This window comes from Octopus sinensis, linkage group LG1, assembly GCF_006345805.1.
Source record: "Octopus sinensis linkage group LG1, ASM634580v1, whole genome shotgun sequence".
NCBI lineage: Eukaryota > Metazoa > Mollusca > Cephalopoda > Octopoda > Octopodidae > Octopus > Octopus sinensis.
Genome location: NC_042997.1, coordinates 47,406,140 through 47,433,739, shown reverse-complemented (window position 1 = coordinate 47,433,739; position 27,600 = coordinate 47,406,140). Strand labels below are relative to the sequence as shown.

Here is a 27,600-nt window from a genome sequence, read left to right as displayed (position 1 = left end):
GGCTACAACCGCTTGCTTCTCGAATTTATCCAGAATCGCAGTGTGGCTTTTGAAGAAGCAGATCAACTTTTGACACGATATTCTCCATACACCAACTTCAGGAGAAGTCCAGAGGGCAGAAAATGCCTTTATATATGGCCTTCATTGATCTGACAAAGGCCTTTGACTTGGTAAGTAGAAAAGGCCTCTTCATCCTGCTCCAAAAAATCGGATGTCCACCAAAGCTGCTGAGGATCATAAGATCTTTCTATGATGATATGCAAGGCGCCACACAGCACGATGGTTCAACATCAGCCGCCTTCCAAAAAAAGAACGTGCTAAAGAAAGTCTGTGTCCTTGTTCTTACATTATTTGGCATCTTTTCCTCGCTGCTGCTGTCACATGCCTTTGAGACATCAGATGACGGAGTGTTTCTGCACAGTAGAAGTGACGGGAAACTGAGAAACTGTTCAATCTCTCACGTCTGTGTGCCAAGACCAAAATCAGAAGTGTACTGATCAGGGAGATGCTCTTTGCTGATGATGCCGCTCTGGTATCACACACAGAAGAAGCCCTGCAAAGGCTCATCAACTGCTTTGAGCAAGCATGTAGCTACTTTGGCTTAGTTATCAGCCTCAAGAAGACCAACATCATAGGTCAGGCTACATCGGACATCCCAAACATACATATTGGAGACCACAGACTACAGGAGTTGGAGAAGTTTACCTATCTTGGCTCTACCGTCACCTACAACCTATCCCTTGATGACGAGCTCAATATACGCATTGGCAAGGCAGCTGTTGTGATGGCCCAACTCTCCAAACGGGCATGGGACAACATTAAGCTGACCAACAACACAAAAATGAAGGTTTACCAGGCATGTGTACTTAGCAGTGAGACCTGGACGCCATACACACGCCAAGAGCGTCGCTTAAATGTCTTTCACCTGCCTCCGGAAAATCCTTGGCATCAGAATCGTGTCCCCAACAAAGATGACCTCAAGAAAGCAGGAATACCAAGCATGTTTGCGTTCCTCACACATAGACGTATGAGATGGCTTGGACATCGTATGGGAGATGGCAGAATACCCAAGGACATACTCTACAGAGAGCTTGCTAGGGGCACTGAGTCTGTGGGAAGACCATTCTTACGATACAAGGATGTTTGCAAAAGGGACATGAAGACCTGCGACATCAATATTTGCAACTGGGAAGCAGTTGCCAATAACTGTGGAGATTGGTGACGCACGAAAGAAGAGGGAACACAAAGGAGTGACAGGGGGAGAGAGGAGAAATGGAAAGACAAGAAAAGACGTCAACAAGAAACTGACATTACAACCAGCCAGGCAAAGTCTTCGTTACATTTACGGCATCTGCCAGAGGGAGTGTTTGTCCAGGATAGGACTACACAGCCACAGCAGGAGATGTATTAGGACATGAAATGTAAAAATTCCATCGGAACTGTTGAGGAACTAGCAGAGAAATTTCAGTTTGCTCCTTCAATCAGTCTATTCCGATGCTACGTAGGTGTTGATGACTGATTGGATACCTACGTGGCATCGGAATAGTCAGCAAACTGCGTTCCTCACAAAATGTCCGAGTCTAATCACGCGCTGAGAGTAGATGTGTGCTCTTCTTTGCTATCACCTCTCAGGAATGAACTTTTTTTTACCAAATAGTGAATGGTGACGAGAAATTGGTTCTCTATAAAAATGTCAAATGCCGACATCAGTGTGTAGGGAAAGGAGAAACACCGGCACCCCAGACTAAAAAAGTCTTCACCCAGGTAATGTGTTGTTATCTGTTTGGTGGGATATGAAAGGTTTAGTATACTTTGAACTTTTAAACCCAAACCAAACTGTAATAAAGCAGAACTACTGCGAGCTGCTTGAGCGGCTTAAGTTAGCACTGGAAAAAAAAGTGACCATCTTTGGTTTCAAGACAGCAGATGCTCTTCCATCAAGATAATGGTAGGCCACTTATAATGAGGATGACATTCCAAAGGCTGGAGCAGTTTGAATGAGAAATGATGCCTCATCCACCATATTCGCAGGACATTTCCCTATCTGATTATCATTTATTCCGTAGTCTTCAACCTCATTCGGACGGATAATATATGAATTCTGTAGACGAGATCAGAAGAGTACTGGAGGATTATTTTTCGTCACGGACAAGGGAATTTTGGAAGAAGGGCCTTGCAAGTATACCAGATAGATAGAAAAGCATTGGAGATACTGTAGGAGAGTATATTTTAGATTAAAAAAGAACTTTGTTTATTTTAATTTTGAAAACTAAAAGAAGGGATGTGAGTTAGAGTCTTATGACTGACCACCGACAGATTTTTCTGCAAAATATGAATAGTTTATCCTGTTCAAGCTATATTAATAGCATTAGCTTGCGTTTGAGAATAAAGTTATTTCCTTATGTGTATCTCATATATGTGTGTGTGTGTCTGTATATATATATATATATATATATATATACAGACACACACACACATATATAAGATACACATAAGGAAATATATATATATATATATATATATATATATATATATATATATATATATATGTACATATATATATATATGCATATATGTATACATATATATAAACATACATGCATACACACACACACACATATTAATATATGTTTGCGTTTGTATGATGACGTATATATGACGTAAAACATGAAGTACACACTCCAGACTACCAATGGCATGTACCAGCATTAAGATAATATTTCATGTCCTGAATGCTGTACTCACTGAATTGTATTGCATTGCAATTTAGTTGGCAAATGGAAAAGATGACAACAATTAGAAACGGGGAGAAAATCTTCAGAATAAATATCTTGAATGATCTGTTATCTTTTATCATTGACAATCTGGTCTTTACATTTAATTAAAATACATATATGTTATTTATGATTGGTATTTTGTGAGCCTCACCAATGTAGTACAGTATATGCGTGACTTTCAATAATTATATTTTTTAATATAAAAAAATTATTCAATATATTTTGGTTACATTAATTGACATGATTAAAAATTAAAAGAAAGAAAAACCCAGATATAATACAAATGCATGATAGGGATAATTAAGTTAGATAATGGTATACAGAAGGAAAACCAGAAAACATTTAATAAAGGTGAAGAAGCAATTGTTAGTCCCTCAAAGTGATTCTATGCTTATTTTCTGTTTTCATTTATTCACTTTCTGCTTGTTTGATTACTTTTAATTATCTTGTTTTGTACTGCTCCTAATAATGAACTTTTAGGTATCTGTATTATTCCTTTGATGGTATGGAATTATTTCATGAAAGTTAATCACAGATTTTATTATATTCTGCGTGTTCTTTTAATTTAATGTAAAATAACATGTCAGTCGTCATTTTACAGCACGTCAGTATAATATCCAACAGAAAGCAAGAGTGTATCTAACTATTTTACAAAAGTAAGAATTTTAATGCTTTCTACAATGTCGTTTAGATCTCAGCAGAGCACGCCAACAAAAGGTCTGTTAGTAACGGCCATGAACTGCACCAGTCATGTATTAACATTACTAGACATTTAGTAACTTACAGTTTAAACAATCACATACTTTATGATTATTGTTTGAACAACCCTTTGGTGGTATTTCTGTAAATAGTAATTATTAAATCATTAACTAGTAGTGCCCCTAATCATCAGAACACTATATACTGTTTAGCAATTTCTTTAACACGTTAATTATGAACAATATTCGGTCAAGAAATACATAGCATAAACGTTTACATAGGATTGACTTATTTTCGGCCCACTTGAATAATTCATGTTAAATTGTTTCTGAGGAGACTTGTCTAAGCTTTTGATTCAAGATAGAGAAAGTACAGATTTTTTTCCATCAAACATGTAGGTGATGTAAACCCAGATTAATGGGCGGCACATCATGTATATATTCATGTGATTACATAATTTCTTTGCAACGTTCATGGGTTTCGATACAGTGATGTTATATTTATCATGCCTTTTAATATAATTCATACAAAAACAATTTTAAATATATAATAATTGAAAGCTCATGCAAAAGAATAGTGTTAGCATGTTAATTCTTTGATGATTTTTAAACTTTAAAAAATAAAGATGCTGTGTATGTTTTAATGAGCTGCATTAGAAAAATTTTAATATTTATTACCAAAGTCTTACAAACACAAACTCAAAATCGGCAATTTATTTTTTTTATTTAAATTCTAGTATACTTTATTTATTGCTCAATGAAAAGTATAGTGTAACGGTATTCTGTATGAAAAACTTTATTAGTTCTGTGTGCATTGACTATGAAGATTAACTGAAAATGATCAGCATGGATAAGTAATGTATTTTCGATATATTTTGTATCCTGTTTGACAAAGATTTCGAAATTACATAGCTCGATTAAAGCATCTTTATCTACTGCTTATCGTATTCATATTTATCCACCACATGATGCTTCTAAATAACTTTACCCTTCTGAATTCCACTCACGCCTTTAAAAACTTTCCTAGCAGATTCAAGTTTTCAGTTTAAAATTGCACAAAGAGCTACTCGACTGCTGCACCATAAATTTTTGATGACCTCCATGACCATCAGCAAACTCCATTTTCTGTTTCTAATTGGGATAGAGATTTCTGGGATTTTTCCCAAGTGGTGGCAAAATATTATTTTACCTGCTGATAATTGGCACTAATTATATGCTTAACCTAATATAGAATATAATCTGCTTGAATCAAAATGCCATCGTAACAATGTTACTGATTAGTTATACATATCACGTGAAATTTTAAAATATAAAAATCAAGAAATAATATAAAATAATGAGCAATTTTTATACATGGTGCTGGAAATGAAATTGAAATACATGTATAATATTTCATAAATTATCAAGTATGAAGTTGTCCCCAGTTTTGTTGCATGGATCAAGAACTTAAAAGTTAGACTATGTAGCAGCCTAAAGTGACTGGTGAGTTTGCTCTCGAACGAAATTTAAATAATCAGCCAGTGTGAGTATTTGAAACTTCATCCACTCAATGAAAAGGAAATAATACACATGTGATTTGAGATCTCATTAGGTTAAAAATTAACAATTTATATTATACACACACCGGCACACATGTATGTATATCTATACATGTACAAGTGCATAGGAATGCATTTCCTATTATATATTATGCAGATCTGAAAAATTATTAAATACTTTCAGGTTTGATTTCATTATTACAATATATATATGAATGTATGTATGTAAGTAACGGAAAGTGAATGTAAAATAATGAGATGCTCTATTCAAATATATCATAAAGACTGGTTTTGTTAGTGTATTTTTGTACTTATACATGCATACCTGCAGAGGATATGCGTGTATACAAAAGACATAATATAGAAATATACACTGCAGCTATATTACCCAAAAATATTTATAAATATCTTTCGGCATATTCAAAAGGATTTGCAAAGATACTAAATAATTTATTAAAAAAAGTAAGTTTATTCTCTCAAGCACTCGAATTTTTGTTCACATTGACATTCAGCTGTATACATATATAGTTACTGCTTGCATGGCACTAACAATAGCAATGGGAAGTAAAATTATATTGCTTAAGGAAAAACTGTTGAAATATTGCTCGCTGCAACAGGCTTTTACAATTACTCTCAGACGCACGCACGCACGTACACACAAGCACACGCACAAACATATATATGTATGTACGCATGTAAGTATATATATATGTGTGTGTGTGTGTGTGTGTGTATGTGTGTGTGTGTGTGTGTGTGTGTGTGTGTGTATGCATGTGATATGAGGAGAATGGTAAGACATAATCAAGTAAATATCATACGTGGTATAAATATCGTGCAACAGAAATCAACAGACATTTATTCTCAAGAAGAGACAGCATGTTCTGATTTCACCTGACGACTGGCTGATCGTGTGTATAGCAATCAACCAGCAATCTTATATACATGCACTCACACACGGATATGCACACACATTTTTATTTACATCGTTGTGACACACCCTCGGTTAATACGATGAGGGCTTCAAGTTGATCAAATCAACGAAACAGCCTGTTCGTGAAATTATCGTGCAAGTGGTTGAGCACTCCACTGACACGTGTACGCTTAAAGTAGTTCTCGGGTAGATTCAGTGTGACACAGTGTGACAAGGCTGGCACTTTGAAATATGTACGACAAAAACAGGAAGAAAGAGGGGGTGAAAGTTGTGGGGAAAAATGCAGAAGGGTTCGCCACCACCCACTGCCGGAGCCTTGTGAGCTTTAGGTGTTTTCGCCAGAAACCGTCAAGCTGCGACCCCAAGCCCGCTTCCCTGACCACATACACACACACATACATGCACAGTTGTATAATTCGTACATACATCTTAATTTATATATATATATATATATATATATATATATATATATATATATATAACTTAGAATAACTTAGAAAGGTTTTGGCCAGTATTGGCCCAGGCCATGTCTAACTTAATAGCACCACCTGGCGAAGTCTTTCAATTCAGGATTTGGGCATCGAGGCCCATTCGAGCAGAGAGTTATTGTTTTCGGAGACATATCCGGGTGTGGGTGGTTTCTCCGGGAGTGTTTGAAGGAATTTGTCCAAAGACTTCTTGAATTTTGTGTGGTCAGTTTCTGTTTTTGACGTGTCCTATATATATATACATATATATATTCAAAGCAATAAATAGTATCTCAAAGTAATGAATTATCTTACGAAACCGCGGTATGCTGCTTGAATCTCTTTAACAATCTCATAAAAATAACTTTTATGAATTTTATTACTTTTATTATTACCTCAGTTCATCTGATTGTATATATCTGTCGTTACCTTTCATAAAAAGCCTTTTCTTTTTTTATTTACAATGTGCATTTTCGTTGATTTTTTTCTTACTTTCCCCTTACGTTTCCACGTGTAGTTTCTATTTTCTTTTTGTAATATATTTCTATTATATATATATATATATATATATATATATATATATATATATATATATATATATATATATATGCGCATGCATATGTATATGTATGCATGTATCTATGTGTGTGTGTATGTATCTATGTACTTCACCAACATCGAAACACCCGATGATCATTGCAACTGACTGGTGACATCAAATTCTTCCTAAGCAAAGCTTATCTTGATGAATGGAAAAAAGCATCTCTTTTGTGTTACCAGTAAAATGCACACATACGAAAACACACACACACAACATATATTTATATACATGTGTATCCTAACAATGCATACCGGCGTTGCCCGGGTGTTATAACCTACAGCCACATTGTATTATTTGTTTCTTTCTTATGGGTAGAATCGGCACACGAGGAGCGTGAAGCAAACAATTCCTCTTTATAAACATGTTTTTTGGTCATTTTGTGATGAACAATACTGAAATTGTTGTCACCAAAAACATCTAGAACAGCATCTTAGATTAGAATGAAACCTAAAATTGCTCTCGAAATGACCTAGACTTACGGATGTAAAGAATTGAATGACGAATAAGAACGTAGCGGTATCCGTATTGCAGAAAGTAATGTACATGGCAAGGAAACTGCTTCGTTGTGAAGAGCAACATCTGTGTAATGTTTGTGGAGACTGCACACTTCAACATACAATACACAAATATATACTATACAGAAACTTCTTCCACAAAGTTAGTGACATTCATTTAAAGAAAAGAATATTTTAATATATATATATATATATATATATATATATATATTGTATGTATATATTTATACATATATATATTGTATATATAAAAAAAATTCCCATAATACTTCATTATCATGGGAGAGCCTCCACACGCACACACATACGCGCACACATATACTTGCATATATACCTTCATACATTCGTAGATAATGATGTGTGCGTGTGCGCTGTGTGTGTGCGTGTGTGTGTACCTATGTGTGCGCGCGCGCATATATATCAGGTTGAGTAAAATGTAAGTAACGTTTTTAACCATGAAGAATTTGTACCAGATATTTGCAGCGTTTTGAATTTTTTAAAACATTTATTTTTTTGAAATTGTCTGAGAATACACACAAACTTTCCGAAATGCATCACTAAATTAACATTGATATTTTCTCACAGTTGTTACATTCGTCTGAAATGGAACTGTCAAAGCGCGATATTCATGCAATTTTGCTATTCAACTTCAAAAAAGGACGTGAAGCAGCTGAAACTGCACCGCGATATCAACGAAACGTTTGCTGAGGAAATGACCAGTGAGTGGTCAGCTCGAAAATGGTTTAAAAGATTTGGCAGTGGAGGTTTGAACCTTGAAGATCGTGAGCGTTGTGAACGCCCATCTGTTATCGATGACGATATATATATACTCTTTACTCTTTACTCTTTTACTTGTTTCAGTCATTTGACTGCGGCCATGCTGGAGTACCGCCTTTAGTCGAGCAAATCGACCCCGGGATTTATTCTTTGTAAGCCCAGTACTTATTCTATCGGTCTCTTTTGCCGAACCGCTAGGTAACGGGGACGTAAACACACCAGCACCGGTTGTCAAACGATGTTAGGGAGAGAAACACAGACACACAAACACACACACACACATACATATATATATACCTATATATATATACGTACATACATACATACATACATACATACATACATACATACATACATACATACATACATACATACATATATATCTATTACATATATATAGAAATAAGCAGAAAATGGAGAAAACGTTTGATCAACAGACAAACAAATTGACCAACATCGGTTAATTATATTCGACTGCCGATATCAATTAGTGCTTACAAAGAAAGTTCGTAAAATAATATTCGCCATCTTTATAGCACGTTCATCAGAGTGAATACGACCACAAAATGAAATAAATAAAATAAACAAGGGGAAGAGGAAAGAAGAAAGAACATAGTCTGGAAATGAGGCCAGCACGCTCAATATATTAGAATCATACCATTTTGCAGTGTAAAGCTTGAAGTCGATGGGCAAAAGAGTGAGCTAGCAAATGAGCAAGTGAAATAAGTCATGGGTTGTCTCTTTTTGTAGGGGTTCTAGGGTGTATAAATAGTAGTAGGATAAAACTAGTGCTAAACTAAAACAATACATCTTGAATACGAAGAGTACTTATGATTTCGTAAATAGAGGTAATTAATATTTATGCAAAATATGCCCTAGAGTTTTTATAATGGTGTACTTACTGCAAAATTCTAGAGACCAAACACCTATTGTCCGTTATAGAACTGACCAGAGTCCTGCCATTTCTGCAATTCGTCAATTATATTTAAAATAAGATCATTTTAAGATCATTAGAGGGGTAGACATAAATAAAGAAAAAAATGAACCAGTAAATAAAATAGGTGCAGGGGAGAAACTATGTCATAAGTGGCACGAGGACGCTTATACCTTTATACATCATCTCAACATAACATAAAATAAAAAATAAACAATAAAAGTAAGATGATTACTGGCAAGCAATACAGCTATAAACTTTTTTTACAGTTAAGAGGAGAATACCAGTGGAAATTACCTACGAAATGTAATGCTAAATCTGCTATCTTAAAGAGCCAGCATACTTCCAAGTGGTGGTAATACTATATATATAAGGCGGCGAGCTGGCAGAAATGTTAGCGCGCCGGGCGAAATGCGAAGCCGTATTTCGTCTGTCGTTACGTTCTGAGTTCAAATTCCGCCGAGGTCGACTTTGCCTTTCATCCTTTCGGAGTCGATAAATTAAGTACCAGTTACGCACTGGGGTCGATGTAATCGACTTCATCTGTTTGTCTGTCCTTGTTTGTTCCCTCTATGTTTAGCCGCTTGTGGGTAGTAAAGAAATATATATATGTATGTGTATGTGTGTATGTATATATATATATATATGTATATATATAAGAGTTATTGGTATCTAGAAGACCTGGAAAGAGGCAGGTAACGCTAAGTAAGTACTATGGACAGACAGTAGATAAACTCTTGGTTGGATATTGATACATGTGATATTTTTTTCTCATTCCAATCATTCACATCCCCCCCCCTATCTATCCACAAATCCTACCAATTCATTCTCAAATTTAATTCACACCACAAGACTCTTTCGAATGAGCAGCACAAAATATCTACGGCTCCATACTTTGAAATGACTAAACATGAACTACTATTGGAACTTACATACCATGTACAGGAAACTGTTTTACCACTTCTACACACCACTTTCCTCGATTAATGTAATTGCAACTACAATATCTTTTTATATTTTATATTTTTATTTCTACTTTCATTCTCTTATTTCCCTCTATATTCCCTATCACCTCCTTTTCCATACTAATTCCTTATTTCGAACTCAAATATTTACCGCTATTTAACCATTTCACATCGTCTCTGATGAGGGATATCCATATCCCAGAAACAACTGTAAGACCATATCTATATCTTTTTCCTTATACATGTGCTGAAAACCCCTCACAGCCTAGACTTTGTTATCGCATTTTATCGACTTTGCTATTCATCAACTTTTTTATCGCATATATATATATATATAAAGAAGATGTAGAATATATACACAGGATAGTCATATATATATATATATTATATATATATATATATATATAACTGAATCTCATTCAATAAATATGTATATATACATGTTGCGTATGTTGTTGGTATTTTGGTGTCACTAGCATAAACTATATATTTTCTCAGAATTTCTATAACTTATATGAGGTATATAATTTTATTAAATGTTGTCATATGGTGGAGCTTCTTTTCCACTGTTTAGCAGGTAGACGAGTTATGTTTTGATTTTGTTGTTGTTCTATGAAATTAGTTATTGCATTCGGAAACCGGAAAATAAAATGAGAAACAAGCATAACTGAACGGAAGATAATTTCAGAAACTGAAAGAAAGTGAATGGAAGAGTGGCTTGATATTTCAAGACTTTATAATTTTTTATTAGAGTTATTAATCCCGAATCTAAATGCTAACACACGTTTAATAACAGTCCAATATGCTTTTTTTTAAATAGATTGTGGCGGTGTATATAACAAAGAACGAGGTAACCTAGCTTCTCCTAATTGGCCCCGGAATTATCCCCATAACCTTCATTGTGAATGGGTCGTCACAGTGCCAATTTTTAAGGTAAGAATTTTACTTTCATTGTATGTATGTAGTATTTATGTATGTATTCATGCATGTATGTATGTGTGTATGTATCGAGAGATAACATAGAAAGATAACTAGATAAATAGTAAAATAGATGGACTAAAGTTTGTATTTAGATGTATATGTTCGTACAAAACTATATATTTAAGATTAATAATCAACTTGAAACACGTGCGCTTTTATGTATATGATAATTATCAAGACACATTAAAAGGTCTTTATACAATTTTTAGGCTGCTTTTCGAAAGCATAGTATTACAATGACGAGTGTAACCACTTAACCACATAGTTACACGTCTCCGTATATTCTATCCGAATATACATACATACATACATACATACATACATACATACATACATACATACATACATACATACATACATACATACAAGAGTTTGTCTTGCATGAATTCATTTCAGCATATCCCTGTGTATCTGTATGAAACTCATTGATATGTGTTGTGTGAATGTGTGGAAGCATATATATATATATATATATATATATATATATATATATATATATATATATATATATATACACACATATATATATATACATATATATATGTATATGTATGTATGTATGTATGCATGTATGTATGTATGTATGTATGTATGTATGTATGTATGTATGTATCTATATATTATATGTGTGTGTGTGTGTGTGTGTGTGTGTGTGTGTGTGTGTGTGTGTGAATGTATGTGCACATATGTTTGTTTACATGACAAATTACAATGAACTAACAGAATCAATAAGTGAAGTTTTTCTCGAGTATAGTTCACGTCACTTACACAGTTTCAAAATTGGTTATATATTTCCTCACTGAATTCACATAATGACAAAAGTTGATTTTCTTACTATAATTTTATTTTGATACTCAATCAAAAGAGGACTCCAGTTTAGTAATATTCTCTCTGGAAAATTATCAATTCCTAAAGTTCTTAACTAATCAACGTCTAAAGTTTTCTTCAAGTAATCAATTTCTTCAATCTCTAGAATATATTCTGTGTAATAATTTTGTGTCTAGAATGAAAATTTCTTTCCCCAAAGAGATAAGACGCGAGAATTGAACAAAACTTTTATAACAATTTTAACAAAATACTTAACAGACTAATTTACGAATGTTATCGCCTCTTAAAATATTACTGAGGTTATTCAGTAAAAAAAAATAGCATTTGTAAAAGAAATATCAAGTAGATTAAGGAGAAACGGAATTAGTTTTACCATTCACGCTTTAAAGAAATAATTTTACAGCTGAAGCTCCGAGGAACTACATACGGGGTCGCTCAGTCTTCTGGATATAATGGGGAAATTTCATCCAATCACACCTTGTCGTCTTAAAAACTGGAAAGACATACACAATCAAACATATTTAAAAAGCTGGAACAATCAAAGTTGGACTGCTATTGCTCATGATCTCCTTCAAGCTTCATCTGAAATTCAAAACCAATGCATGAATACATACAAACATATATGGATACAAGAGTTAAGAAAAATTCCTTACCATAGAGGAATTGATGTTTGCGGGTTTATAGGTGTATGTGTATCAAAAAGTTTGTGGGGTATACGTTTGTGTTAGTGTATATGTGTCTGTATGTGTGTATGGAAATGTGTACATTCATAGCTATATGTGTATAAAAATATAACGTTTGCGTGTATGTGGTAGTGGGGAATTATATGCGTGTGCTTGTACTATACTTAATATATATTTGTTGTTTATTTGTACGATAAATAAGATATTTACAACATAAAAGTGAATAACACGTACACACTACACGGGCTTACAGACGCATATACATAATGCATGCCTATATATTTATATGTGTGTGTATGCATTGCATAAATGTTGTTTTTTCTAAAAGTAGATCATGAATTTCTGCTGATCTATCTGTGGACCAGTCACTGGTTGTTAGCAACAAACAAGATGAGGACAAATATCCGCCAAATGTAAATAAACTAAATAATGTCTATTATTAGTTTAAATCCCACTGATAAACTAACAGCCTGAAATACTTTTGTTTTGAAATCTTTCCATAGATTGTTTTGATCAAGATTGATACTTTCTATAGCTTCCTGGAATCTTTGCAAATTGCTTGATAATTTAAAGTTTGCAACATTTAAGTTTTTGGGTACCTTAGGGCCAGATTGTGGATTTTTAAGCATTATCGAAAAATCTATTTTTCCACGCACTAGACGATGGTCATTAGAGCTCTCTGCTCCTCTCATGGCCCGAACGCTTGAAACATCTTTCATATCACGTTTTCTGATCAGAATATGATCTATGAGATGTCAGTGCTTAAAACTTGTTGCATCCAAGTGGTTTTATATTTATTTTTCTGCTTAAACAGAGTGTTGGTGACAACCAGATTATTCTCAGTGTGTCTACAGCTGAAGAGATGTGAATTGTCGCGGATCATATTCTTGCAACTTGCAAAGCTTTTGAACTCAGCATTAACCTAGACAAAACTGTTGTAATGGTCTAGCCTGCGATAGAAAACTCATACCTGAAACCATCTATTTTGTTGATGGAACAGTAGTGAAAGTTGTAGACAAGTTTGTTCATCTGAGTAGCACACTCAGCCACCCTTACTCCTACAATGATAAAATATCTTTAAAAATCCTTCAGGGATCTTGAGTCTCCTGTCTAGTTCCGGTATAGCATCACATGAAACAAAAGTTGCTGCGTTGCCTGCGTGCAGACGTCGCTCCTTTACTTATGTGGGAATATGAAGCCTTTATAGTATCATGTAAGTGTCTTTGACTAATTCCATCAGAGATGATTGAGACACATTTTAAATGTTGTCTGGTCCTTTCAGATTCCACACATAGGGATCTTGAGGTTATCTTGAGCAATGAAGCAATGGTGAACAGATACTATTTACGTTGGTCTGAACACCTTCTTCAGATGAATGTTCAGAGAAGTCCTAAGCAGATACTATAGAGCAAATTTGTTTGTGTAAAGCGTCCCTAGACTACGATTTAAGGACTCAATAAAGTCTGAGGGAAATATGGGACGTCAGTTGGGACGGCAATGCTTGTCATCGCCACCAGTGGAAGAAAGAAGTGGATATTTTCAAAAAACACTCATTTTCCATATAGAATTTAAACGAGCTGCTAGATAACGCATCTCCAGTGCAGTGAGTGGGAAGGGAGCGCGCGGAGTATGCCTGCAATATCTGGGGGCCATGGATGTTTATCAAGAGGTGGGCACACTAAACACCATCGGAGCCTCAAGTGTAAAGTATGACCTTTTCTGTGTGCATACTGTTCTTTATTATCAGTGGTTATTTTCCTGGTCACAAGTGAACAGCCACTATTTGTATATACTTATATTTGAAGAAATGAATGCGAGTGGAGTTTTTGATAACGTTTCCATCATAAATCCATGATGATTTATCAGGTTAACAATTCCTAAACATTTTTTCAAATATGAAATACTCTACCATAGTCATTCTATTTCTAATTCTATTATATATTTATATACATATTTGTATTATATATATATCAGTATATGTAAGTATATATGTGTGTGTCAAGTAGGTAAATATTAGAGAGAAATATCAGTTGGTCAGTGGTCAGAATCTTTTGATTACAATGTACAGGCTAGCTTTAACTTTAAGATATCAGAGAAGTATTTGTTTCCTGTGAAGCAAAATCTGTCACTTGTTAGAAAAGTAATCCAGATGGAATTATCAAAGTCACCGAGAGAATTATATACATTAACACCTTGGAAAGCAATAAATAATGACAAAACATTCCAGCCAATAAATATCACAACAATGAACATAGCAGCTGGTGTATATATATTTTCTGAAGTACAGATACCATTCATATGTAAGATGCCCAACTAAAAAATGCTGTAAATAATATTATTTTCTGGATGTTAGTAATAAATGGTAAGCTTAAATGGTTCAGTCCCCCTGCGTGGCATCTTGGGTAAGTGTCTTCTGCTATAGCCCCGGGCCGACCAATGCCTTGTGAGTGGATTTGGTAGACGGAAACTGAAAGAAGCCTGTCGTATATATGTATATATATACATATATATGTATATATGTGTGTGTGTGTATGTGTTTGTCCCCCTAGCATTGCTTGACAACCGATGCTGGTGTGTTTACGTCCCCGTCACTTAGCGGTTCGGCAAAAGAGCCCGATAGAATAAGTACTGGTCGATTTGCTCGACTAAAAGCAGTGCTCCAGCATGGCCGCAGTCAAATGACTGAAACAAATAAAAGAGTAAAGAGTAAAAGAGTATGTATTTATACACATACATAACACATATATATAACTTTATGAAATCGCGAGTGTTTTTAATGTCAACAGAAAGCAAAGATAAATTAATATATCTTTCAAATGTGTCCTTAGAAATGATTATAAACATTTATTATATTGAATTAATGATCATACAGAAAAACGAATATATTTACACACACGAAAGAGTGCAGAGATAGGTCTTAACAAGTGCGATTGGAATCGAACCGTTTTAAACTTGACTTTTCACTTATGTAACTATATATATGAAGACATACCTATATACATACATACATACATACATACATATATACATACATTATAAATGTATATATATATATACACACACATATATATATACATATATATATGTGTGTGTATGTGTGTGTGTGTGTGTGTGTGTGTGTGTGTGTGTGTGTGTGTGTGTGTATGAAATAGAGGTGCACAAAGCATAATAATATTTAACACAGCCATGTAAATTTGGACGTGAAAAGACAGCTGTGGAAACAGTGTAGAGAGAGGAATTTCATTGCACTCCATCAGGCTATGAACAACATCATGAGAGCTGAGGACGCAAGCATTTTTACATCGTCACGCTTCATCAGCTACGGAAAAAAACTGTCGGGCATAGCTCACAAAGAACTAGCTGTTCTTATATTTAAATAGCAAAATATATATCTTCAACGACGTGTGCAAATATTGATCAAGCTGTAATTAATTAACCAGAGGCCCTCAAAACAAAAATAATAGAAACCTGTTGGTACAATTATGTTATATTATACCACATTTGCTGGTGTACGTAATATTTTCGTCCAGGAGAATGTATCTCCGGTGTCACTTTCCGCTGGGAAAGTCTTTCCATGTCCGTGTGTATATGAATACATTAAGAATAGTTGTACATACCTTCACTTCATGCATCTCCAGTTAATTATTTTTAGGTTAATCAAGTTTTGTGCGACGCAGCAAATGTTTTATATGCTGTTTAAATGCAAGGCCGGTTACAATTTAGTTGGTTATCAACAAAGATTATGCTGTCTGTAGCTAATGAAATGTTACGACGCAAAAGTGAATACTCCACACAGTCCGATCAAGTCCTTCATAGGCTAGGGGTGTATTTGCAGACATTTTGGCTATTAGAAAAATGTTTCTCCCAATACCCTTTCTGCGGTGAATGTCTTGTATGTCCAACTGTATGCGAACGTGTTAATTATAATTTGACATACATACATGTTTAGATGTAGAGGCACATGGCCTAGTTGTTAGAACTGTGGACTCGCGGTCGAGAGATCGCGGATTCGAATCTCAGACCGGGCGATGTGTGTGCTTATGGGCGAAACACCTAAGCTCCACGCGGCTCCGGCAGAAGTTATTGGCAAATTTCTGCTAACTCTTTCACCACAACTTTCTCTTACTCTTTCCTCCTGCATCTAGGTAAATAAATCAGCTGCCAATCCTACAGGTTGGATAGCAATAGGAGGCGCTGTGAAGATGATAAAGTGGTCGTAAAAAAAGATACGTCAGAAATAGTAGGTGCTCAAATTTACTAAAGTGGAGCAAGGACTCAGGGCAATCTTGGCTGTGTCAACGCTAGAAAGAGATGCCACACCAGCAAACAAAAGGTTTAGGATTAGAAGTTTACAAATTAAGTTTAAAAATTATTACAAAATTGATACAGGGTAAACGTAAAAAATGACAACTAGAAGGATCTAAAGAGTCTGTGTATAAACGTGGAGAAGGTTACATGGTGTATATTTATTTAGTAACCGTAAAGGGTTATGTAACTGACAGTATCAGATAAGTATTATACCTAGGCTAGATGTTAGTGATAATCCGAAGTGTTGTTTTTACACTTAGATATGTGGAAGAACTTGAAGGACTGTTGTATAGTGAAATTGTACACCCCACCCGGTAAAAAGTGGTAGTAGTCAGCCATTATAAATAAACCAGTAGCCGGTCGGTAGAGGAAGGTCGAGAGGACGTATTCACTGTGTTGATAGTCGTGTCTGTGCTGATATAGTAATTATGCTGTGATAACAAGTGGCCGTTATATCGATCCAAACTTTTGAGGATAATAACACTGTACGGCTGAGGGTCATACAGTGCCAGATAGAACCATTCTGTCGAAGATTTCCGAATATAACAACAGCTGTCAGAGCGACAACAGTCGTGAAACGACAGGTACAGCTGTGGTACAAGATCCTTTTACTGCAATAACCTAAAGTATTTGTGTTTACACATGAAGAATGCTTCGTGTTGCTTATTAAGTAACTATGCAAGGTTATGCAACAATAAGTGTAAGGATCCCTTTAGACATAGTCAACAGGAAGTATGCTGGCTCTGGTACGGAGGGCCAGAGTCTATGATGGACCAGGATACGCTATAAGATATCTTCATATTCTTAAAGTATTGCACATGGTCAGCTAAAAAATTAGATTTGCTATGCCCCTCGTACTGAAACGAATTTGGATGCGCCGAATATTCCACTATTACATATATTTAACCTATTACTATCCATCTATCTCTTACCGGTGACAGCAAAATCAGCATGTTCCGAAAGCGGGGATATCCCAGAAAGAGCTATCAGAGACTATCTCTACCTTTCATTATATATATACATACAGACAGAAAGACATAAAGAGATAGAGATGGAAAGTATCTTAAAAGAATTTCTAAAAACTGAAATTAAAATTTTTGTTATTTTTTTCATTTTATGTAACTTTAACAATATTCTAACAAACAAACTTAGTCGTATAGACTTAATAAAATTAATGGATGTAACCTTTTATATGACAGAATAATTTACGCTTTAGAAATATTCAGTGAGTATTATTAGTAAGTCGTCTGAGAGAACGTTCTGAAATAAAACATAGAAATCATAGAATTATTTCAAAGAAACAATACGTTTTGTATTTATTGAAAAGCTATAACTTTTCTGAAAATTAGATTTAATAATATTAGTCCAACTTTTTACATATAATTTGCACAATTTCTGTATCTGTGGAAATGTTAACTCTTCAAAAGTTACAGAAGCTTTTGATACTGCTTTTATAAAGAATATATGCTATGTGTTTCTGTTTGGTGGATGCCAGGAATATTTGTTAATGCGATTGATGTTCATGCTTATGTATATGTTCTAACCGATACGTCAATAATAATGATAATTAGTAATTATGCCATATTAGTTGGACTATATTAATTTCAAACGTACGGGGTGCATAATAAAAATTTATTAAGCTTGCAACCTAGCAATAGATGTAATTCGCATAGATTTTGTTAATGTTCAAACTGGAGGGAGTGCCAAAAGAGGAAAGTGAATGAGGTCCTCCGAAAATGGCGAGATTTAAACCAGTGAAGTCTACTTCGAACATCTCTTGTTGAACATCTACTGAAATGAGTTCAACAGAGTAACCATTTCCATATATTTGCACGTAATGTTGCGTAGGAAGTAATGGGAAGCCAAAAGTACAAGAAAAATAAGCGGTTTGCAAAAAAAGAGGGGCTTGTGTACACTCACAGGATGTTTGCAACTACAGTAATCCCTCGACTATCGCGGGTGTTGCGTTCCAAAACCTTCCGTCCGTGATAGGTAAAAATCCGCGTAGTAGAAACAGTACTGTATACATTTAAAAATTATTTTTATCATTCGCATGTATTTATTTTATTATAAATGCAAAACATCACGGAGGAATCGACGTAAGCTTACATAATAAATCGCGATAGGTGAACCGCGATAGATGAACTGCGATATGGCGAGAGATTACTGTAGTTAGTTTTAAAAGACTAGGCATTACTTTGTGTACCAATTTAGGCAAAACAATGAGACAGACCAATGTTAGGATTTTGAAACATTATATTTGATTTTACAAGTTTTATAAAAATTATTGTTCAGTGCATTTCAAATGCATCAAAAGAATACGTGCAATTTACCCTTTGGTCATTCTGTTAGAATTTTGCAGAAAATTTTAGAAAAACTTGTACTGAATATAATCTGTTTACTGAAACCTAAAATTGCTTCGTATTAACTTAGGTTCATTTAGAACAATAATGTGTAGGTAGCACAAATTGTTTTACAAAATCTGTTCAAAACAGTGGAAGCGAGGTTTGGCAAACATAAGTTTATAGGGGATGGATATTTGCAGCTGGGGAAACACAGACACGGCGAAATCATATGATTAAGGTGTTCTACCATGGACGCTGGGCAATTATCGACTATTGATTTTTCTATGCTTTTCTAAGTATAAACATCTATACGAGACCGTCTCTCAAGACGAATACCGTTGAATTTCAGCATTCTTACAATACATCTGCGTTAAGTAGGATAAAAAGATTAACAAATAATCGCAACTTTATTCTTGGCCGAAGCTTGTAACCTTCTTTTAATAACTGCAACCATCAGTACAGTAATAAGTATACGCAGTAATCCTTAAGCACTAAGGTCTTACTTGAACAGGGCAAATAAAGTATTTTCACCTAGAATGTTCTTACCCAGGTTGCAAGCTTGTCAAAGTTTTATTTTTTATCACAGAAGGCAAGCAATTTGCTATTTTGAAAAAAATCCCCTATTCACACCATCAGTATTTTCCATGATAAAAACAAGAACTGATAACGCATGACACTGAAGACCCCCTTCGGTCAGGCACTGACCATGGGTTTGCACCTAGAGAGATACACTCTGAGGCACAAGTCTGGGCAAGGTTGTTTTATGGAAGACCAGCAGTCGCCCATGCATACCGGCCTCCCCTCTCCACGTCACTGATGTTGTCCAAGGGAAAGGCAAGGGCCGATACAGCTTGGCACCTGTGACGTCGCAACTCATTTCTACAGCTGAGTGAACTGGAGCAACGTGAAATAAAGTGCCTTGCTCAAGAACACAACACGCAGCCCCGTCCGGGATTCGAGCTCACAACCTCACGATCGTAAGCTCGACGCTCTATCCACTGAGCCATGACACTAGCGTTCACATATAAGGATCCGGAACAAAGGACAAATATTTCCTCCAACTCAGAACCGATTCTTTCAATCAACTGCTGTAGCTATGCATGCGCAATTATATATTGCTGATTATGATAGCTGTAATACAAATAATTATAATGATGATGGACGCTCCCGTCGAAGACGACGTATGAGTGTTCAGCCTTTTGCAGAACGACTTGCACAAATGATTTGCTTTTAGTGATCATATGTATGTTCTGTACATTCGCTCACTCCCTCCACTAAGTCGACGTTGCCTGAACAGGTGCACGGCGTTCAGCGCGTCAGGTATCGAAGTGATAGCAGATCAACGCGAGATGAAGTGTTTTGCTCAAGAAAACAATGCACCAATAATAGGCGTGGGAGTGGCTGTGTGGTAAGTAGCTTGCTTACGAACCACATGGTTCTAGGTTCAGTCCCACAGCGTGGCACCTTGGGCAAGTGTCTTCTACTATAGCCTCAGGCCGACCAAAGCCTTGTGAGTGGATTTGTTAGACGGAAACTGAAAGAAGCTCGTCGTATATATGTATATATATATATATATATGTGTGTGTGTGTGTGTGTGTGTGTGTGTGTGTGTTGTGTGTGTGTGTGTGTGTGTGTGTGTATGTTTGCGTGTCTGTGTTTGTCCACCAACATCGCTTGACAACCGATGCTAGTGTGTTTACGTCCCCGTAACTTAGTGGTTCGGCAAAAGACCCGATAGAATAAGTACTAGGTTTCCAAAGAATGTTCTGGGGTCGATTCGCTCGACTAAGGGCGATGCTCCAGCATGGCCACAATCAAATGACTGAAACAAGTAAAAGTGTAAAGAGTATCACCCCGTGTAGGAACTGGATCACGATCTTGTGATCATGAATTTAACACTCTAACCACTAGGCCATGCGTCCTAATAATAATAATAATAATAATAATAATAATAATAATAATAATAATAACTGGCTGGACCCGTGGAAAATTCACGGAAAACAAAAAATATAAGTATCTATAAACAATGTACTGGTGCCATGAGAAATGTTTGTATATCATTACCGTCTTTCTTTACGTTCTGAGTTCAAATTCTGCCGAGATCGTCATTGCCTTTCGTCCTTTCGGGGTCGATAAATTAAGTATCAGTTGTATACTGGGGTCCATCTAATCAACTGGCCCCCTCCCCACAAAAAAATCAGGTCTAGGAAAGTATATTGTGAGAGTAACAAAATATAGAATGTAATGTAACACCAATGACTATATAATCCAACCAAATATCTCAGTTACACAAACGTGAATGGAATTACTATTTAACCTTAAAATACATCGTGCATATTCAAAGAACCTTAAGGTAAAATTGAGATGTAAAAGAACGAAATAATAAATGGATTTGTGAATAAAAATTTGGTAATTACGTTTATTTCGATCAATGCGACACTTTTTATTGCAAACCTGTTTTAATTAATCTAAACTATACACACACAAAAATACATTCATATATATATATATATATAATATATATATATATATATATATATATATATATATATATATATATATGTCTTGAGCCGTAGCTGTAATTCATATCCTTGTCATATCCTGTGTGTGGTTGAATCCCCCTGATAACTACGCTAATGTTATGCATGTCTGTGGAGTATTCAGCCGTTTGTGAGTTAATTTTATCCTCGTGTAGTAATGAAATGTGAGATTGACATCCAATATTCGCTGTGTGTATGTATCTATGTATGAACTTTTCTTTGGATTTATGTAGCTACTGTCTCACTTTCTCACTTTCTCTTTCATTTATTGGTTGTGAATATCTAATGAAGCTTTTTGCATTTTCTTTAGTTAAGTCTAGTGTTTTAACCTGCCGTCAAATATTCTGAAGTGCAGTCTGTTCATTATGTTACAGCACAAATTTATTCATGGGTATATATATATTCATATATATATATATATATACTCTTTTACTCTTTTACTTGTTTCAGTCATTTGACTGCGGCCATGCTGGAGCACCACCTTTAATCGAACAACTCGACCCCGGGACTTATTCTTTTGTAAGCCCAGTACTTATTCTATCGGTCTCGTTCGCCGAACCGCTAAGTAACACACCAGCATCGGTTGTCAAGCAATGCTAGGGGGACAAAGACAGACACACAAACATACACATGCATATATATATATATATACATATATACGACGAGCTTCTTTCAGTTTCCGTCTACCAAATCCACTCACAAGGTTTGGTTGGCCCGAGGCTATAGTAGAAGACACTTGCCCAAGGTACCACGCAGTGAGACTGAACCCGAAACCATGTGGTTGGTAGACAAGCTACTTACCACACAGCCACTCCTGCGCCATATATATATATATAATATATATAAATGTCAATTCATCTATATGTAGGATACATGATGTAACGTCGGTTATGCAACTAACACAGATTATGAAACAGCTGTCAGCTAATGGAATAAATATCTAATCCCTTGCTTCATTCCTCCTATCGGGTCACGTCTTTCTACATACTCTTCTCCATTGACATTCAAGGAACATTCAGATCCTAAGCGAGCGCAGAAGGGACTTACTGTGAGCTCTGGTTGATTCTTTGAATCTGTATTCTAACACACACATACGCACACACACACACATACATACATACATACATACATACATACATACATACATACATACATACATGCATACATACATATATACATACATGCATACAAACATACATACATACGCCGAACAACATGCAAAAATGATTTGTTTACAGTGATCAAGTGTTCGTGCCGCACAATAGCTCACTCTCTCTACCAATTCTACAGGTGTCGAGATAATTGCAGGACAACGTGAGATGAAGTGTTTTGCTCAAGAACATAACGCAGTTGAAACGATGATCGCTAGATCGTGAGTGTAACATCCTAACCACTAAGCCATACGCACTCATACACACACACACACTCACACACACACACACACACACATTTGTGTATGTACGTATACATATATAGACTCATACACATACACACACATATGGATAAATAGACAGAAAGAACATGAAATTTTACAAACTTGTCCTAGAAAACGCAATACATAAAATAAATACGAGGGAGTGCTGAAAAGTTCCTGGTTTTAAGAGTATCGCGAAAGGCCTGGTTGGAAGCCCAAACTTCCGGGTTCTTTTACAAGGCTTAGAAAAAATTGTCGGACCTCTACAATAAGTATGTGAATCCGAGAGGGGAATATATAGAATAAATTCACAAAACCAGGAAATTTTCAGCACCCACTAGTTCATATAATCCTTTGTTAGTCGGGTATAGTTTGAATCGTTACATTCTTAAGAGGGACTGCATGCGTTTGTGTGTGAGGGACTTAAGTGCACGAGCAGGCTCGGAAATGCCCAAAGTAAAAATTATTGAATTGGTACGATTTTATGAGTTATTACCAAATGCAAACATTTCGTTCGTCTCCTCTAACTAGCATTTATTTCTGAAATCGCAGCCTAAAGGGGTTTTTTCCCTTATGGAATATATATATATATATATATATATATATATATATATTACAACAAAACCACAAAGACGAGCGATACACTGATTATAGTATTTACCGTGTAAGCTCCTGCGTTTTGGTTCATATCTATAGTCTTTGTATTTTGACTGTTGTTACTGCAGAATCAATATCGACTGGTAACAATAATTCTTCCTCCTAGTGGAATAGGCCTTAAGATAAAAAATAAAAAAAAAAGAATCGCGAAAATACCAGATTGGTTGAGTGTAGATATGGGTGAGAACTTGGTGTGCTCTGTGTGTGTTTGCCTGTGTGAGTGAGCATGCATGTGTGTGTGTGTTGTGCGTGTGTCTAATAAAATGAAAGAAAGACAAATCAATGTGATATATAAACAGGTAAACTGCGGAGACGTACAGAGAGAGAGAGAAAGAGACAAAGATCAGCTAAAGTTCTTCTTTGATGTAAGGTTTTATGCATAAATTCTCTGTACTATGCCTCACACTGGCAGCCATGAAAGAAGTGGAGATAACGAAAACAATAGATACAAAGAATTTTTGCCAATATAACTATTGGAGGTCGTTGAGTTGAGTCTTGTATACACACACACACACAACACACACACACACACATATATAATATATATATATATAGATATAGATATATATGTACATGCATGTATATGATTATGTATTGTGTGTCTGTGTCTGTACCGACATAAAAGAAATATATATATTGATATGCACACACACACACTATATATATATATATATATATTATATATATATAATATATATATATATATATATATATATATATATACACACACGTAAATATGTATATAGAAGAGTGTGTGAAAAGGAAATATTACTTTAATAGTTCTAGAAGAAAACGAGGGGATTACAAGAAGTCAAAAGCTATGAATGAAGCGAAAATAATCCGACTTCCCAAAAAGAAACGGGATAAATATAAAATATTTGCTGTTCTAAGAAGAGAAAATGAGCGCTTCTAGTATATTATCTTGGTGTGGTTTTCGTAGAGTTATCATATAGTATAATATTGTGGTGTTGTGGTATGGCTTAGATTTATTAATGGAATTATCAATAAAATAAAAATTTAGCTGAGGGAAAAGAAAACGGAAAATGAGAAGAAAGGGGTAAATAAATTTCCTAAATAAATAAATAAAAATGGAAGAATAAAAGAGGAAGAATTGAAATATGGAAAATAGATATGAATAGAAATAGAGACTGGATGTTAAAATAAGAGATTGTACGTTTATTTCATAGAGTAGAATGAAAGGAACGTTGCAACTGCTTTAGTCATATTTTCTCAAAATACTGCATATGGATGTTGTAAAAAGCTCTGAAGAAGAAAAATATGACAGCAAATTTTACGTATACCATCATTAGAAGAAAATTAAAGAAGGCCAAAACACAAACAGTGCAGTTAGTTGATGATTGATGACAGAATGCGCAAGTTAGGAACAATAAAATAAGTTCTGTAACACATATATCCTGTGTGTAAGAATTTTGGGAGAATTTGCTCGCAAGAAGCTACCGCCTAGTCTGAAACGTGATGAGCGTTTTCTACATTTTTTTATTTCAAATTCGACAGCTCATCGGAATCGGCCATCAACACACAAACTCGCACATCCTACACGCGCACACACACAACACACACACACACACACACACACACACATACACACACACACACAAGTCATAGATGAGAATTGAATGTTTTCAGTATAGAATACACTTAGTAATGCTCAGGAGGTTTACTCCTCTACTTGAGCGGGTAGAGGAGTAAGTGTAAGGATAAGCAAGTTAGGCAGGTCGATATACAAGGAAAATTAAGGCTGTGTGGTAAGTAGCTTGCTTACCAACAACATGGTTCCGGGTTCAGTCCCACTGCGCGGCACCTTGGGCAAGTGTCTTCTGCTATAGCCTCGGGCCGACCAATGCCTTGTGAGTGGATTTGGTAGACGGAAACTGAAAGAAGCCTGTCGTATATATGTATATATATATGTATGTGTATGTCTGTGTTTGTCCCCCTAGCATTGCTTGACAACCGATGCTGGTGTGTTTACGTCCCCGTCACCTGGCGGTTCGGCAAAAAGAGACCGATAGAATAAGTACTGGGCTTACAAAAGAATAAGTCCCGGGGTCGATTTGCTCGACTAAAGGCGGTGCTCCAGCATGGTCACAGTCAAATGACTGAAACAAGTAAAAGAAAAAGAATAAAAGAATATTATCATAGAAAAAGTTCGACTTACACTGAATAAGAATTATATCAATTCTATTCTATGTAAGGCGGACCTTTTTCTATGAAAACATATATACTAGCACTATAAACAAGGGTGCACCAAATGACAATACAAGAATTCCTCTCATGGTATCCAGAACAGTTCAGTTTGTTCCAACAGAATATCTACGATTAAGTGGGAATAAATATTACCCTTCCTAAGATGACTGATTTTTTTTTTTTTTGTGAGGAAACGTTGCCTGAGAGCAGGTAGACTGATGATTGAAGGTAATGGAGACGTGGCGTTGGATCAAGGCAGCGTAGATTTTAATCTTGGTGGTGGAGATATTATTAGCAGTCATCACAGTAGGAGCAGTAGATGATGGCGATCATGATAATGCTGTTGCTGCTGATGATGACGGCGGAAGCCAGACAAAGAATTTTGATAGGTAAATAGGGATCGGTTACCAGAGAATGTGTATTGCTTGCAATGATAGGATTGGCAGATATAAGGTCACAACGGTCAGATCTAAGCAGATGCTTTTGTTATTCATTTCGTTGTTGCTGTCGAAGTGCTGTACGCGACATACGACCTACAATATGATTTTTTTTGTTTTGACAAAAAATATTTGCGATCTAGAAACTTTTAATCGCTAGAAATTAAGGAATAGGGCCTAAAATAACACTGCTGCTTACTACATTATGCTATGCACGTGGAAAAAATTTAGTAGAAAGACAAAAATAGTTTCAATTACAATAAAATGTGAAGACTACATAAAAGATAAAGTTCAAAGCTAAAGAATGAAATATAAATGAAAGATATGAGCGAAGCAAGTTACAAGTGTGACTTCAACTATTTTTGATTATAAATTAAATATTTAAAATCAATTGAACTTGATCTCTTAAATGCTTAAGTTTTTTTTAGGACGGCAATTATATATATATATATATATATATATATATATATATATATAATATATATATATATATATATATATATATATATATATGGCTACAGGGCGTCACTAACAGTAAACATGAAATACGAAAAGAAATAAGATCAATATGTAAACAACGAGAGAATCAAATAGAACACAGGACAAGTAATTTCATCAGTGGTCGGCTGTCTATCTACTCCTCATTTCGAGCATTCGAGTAGACAGACAGCTTATAAGTGATGAAGGGCTGTTCTTTGTGTTACTTGTCCTGTTTTCCACTTGCTTCTCTCGTTGTTTGCATATTGAACTCATTTATTTTCGTATTTCTTGTTGTTTACTATTAGTGATGACCTGTATTCATATATGCATATGTATATGTATGTATATATATATATATATAATTGAACGCGACGCGTCCATTTCCATGCAAGTTTATATATACAAATATTATGTTTCGAATCACACACACACACACATACACACACACACACATGCACACATGAAAGGCCGCTGCAATAATTTTTCTTTTGTTCTTTGTACGGCCACGCCTAGAAAACT

At 35.2% G+C, this 27,600-nt stretch overlaps 1 protein-coding gene across 3 annotated transcripts in view; it reads left to right on the top strand.

Moving 5' to 3' along the window:
• LOC115213528 overlaps positions 1-27,600 on the top strand; it is a 498,605-nt gene that overhangs the window by 276,301 nt on the left and 194,704 nt on the right. For all 3 annotated transcript variants that reach the window (XM_036500732.1, XM_036500730.1, XM_029782551.2), the window contains exon 6: positions 11,024-11,136. In XM_036500732.1, the coding sequence (XP_036356625.1) occupies positions 11,024-11,136 (113 nt within the window). The remainder of the gene's footprint in view (positions 1-11,023; positions 11,137-27,600) is intronic.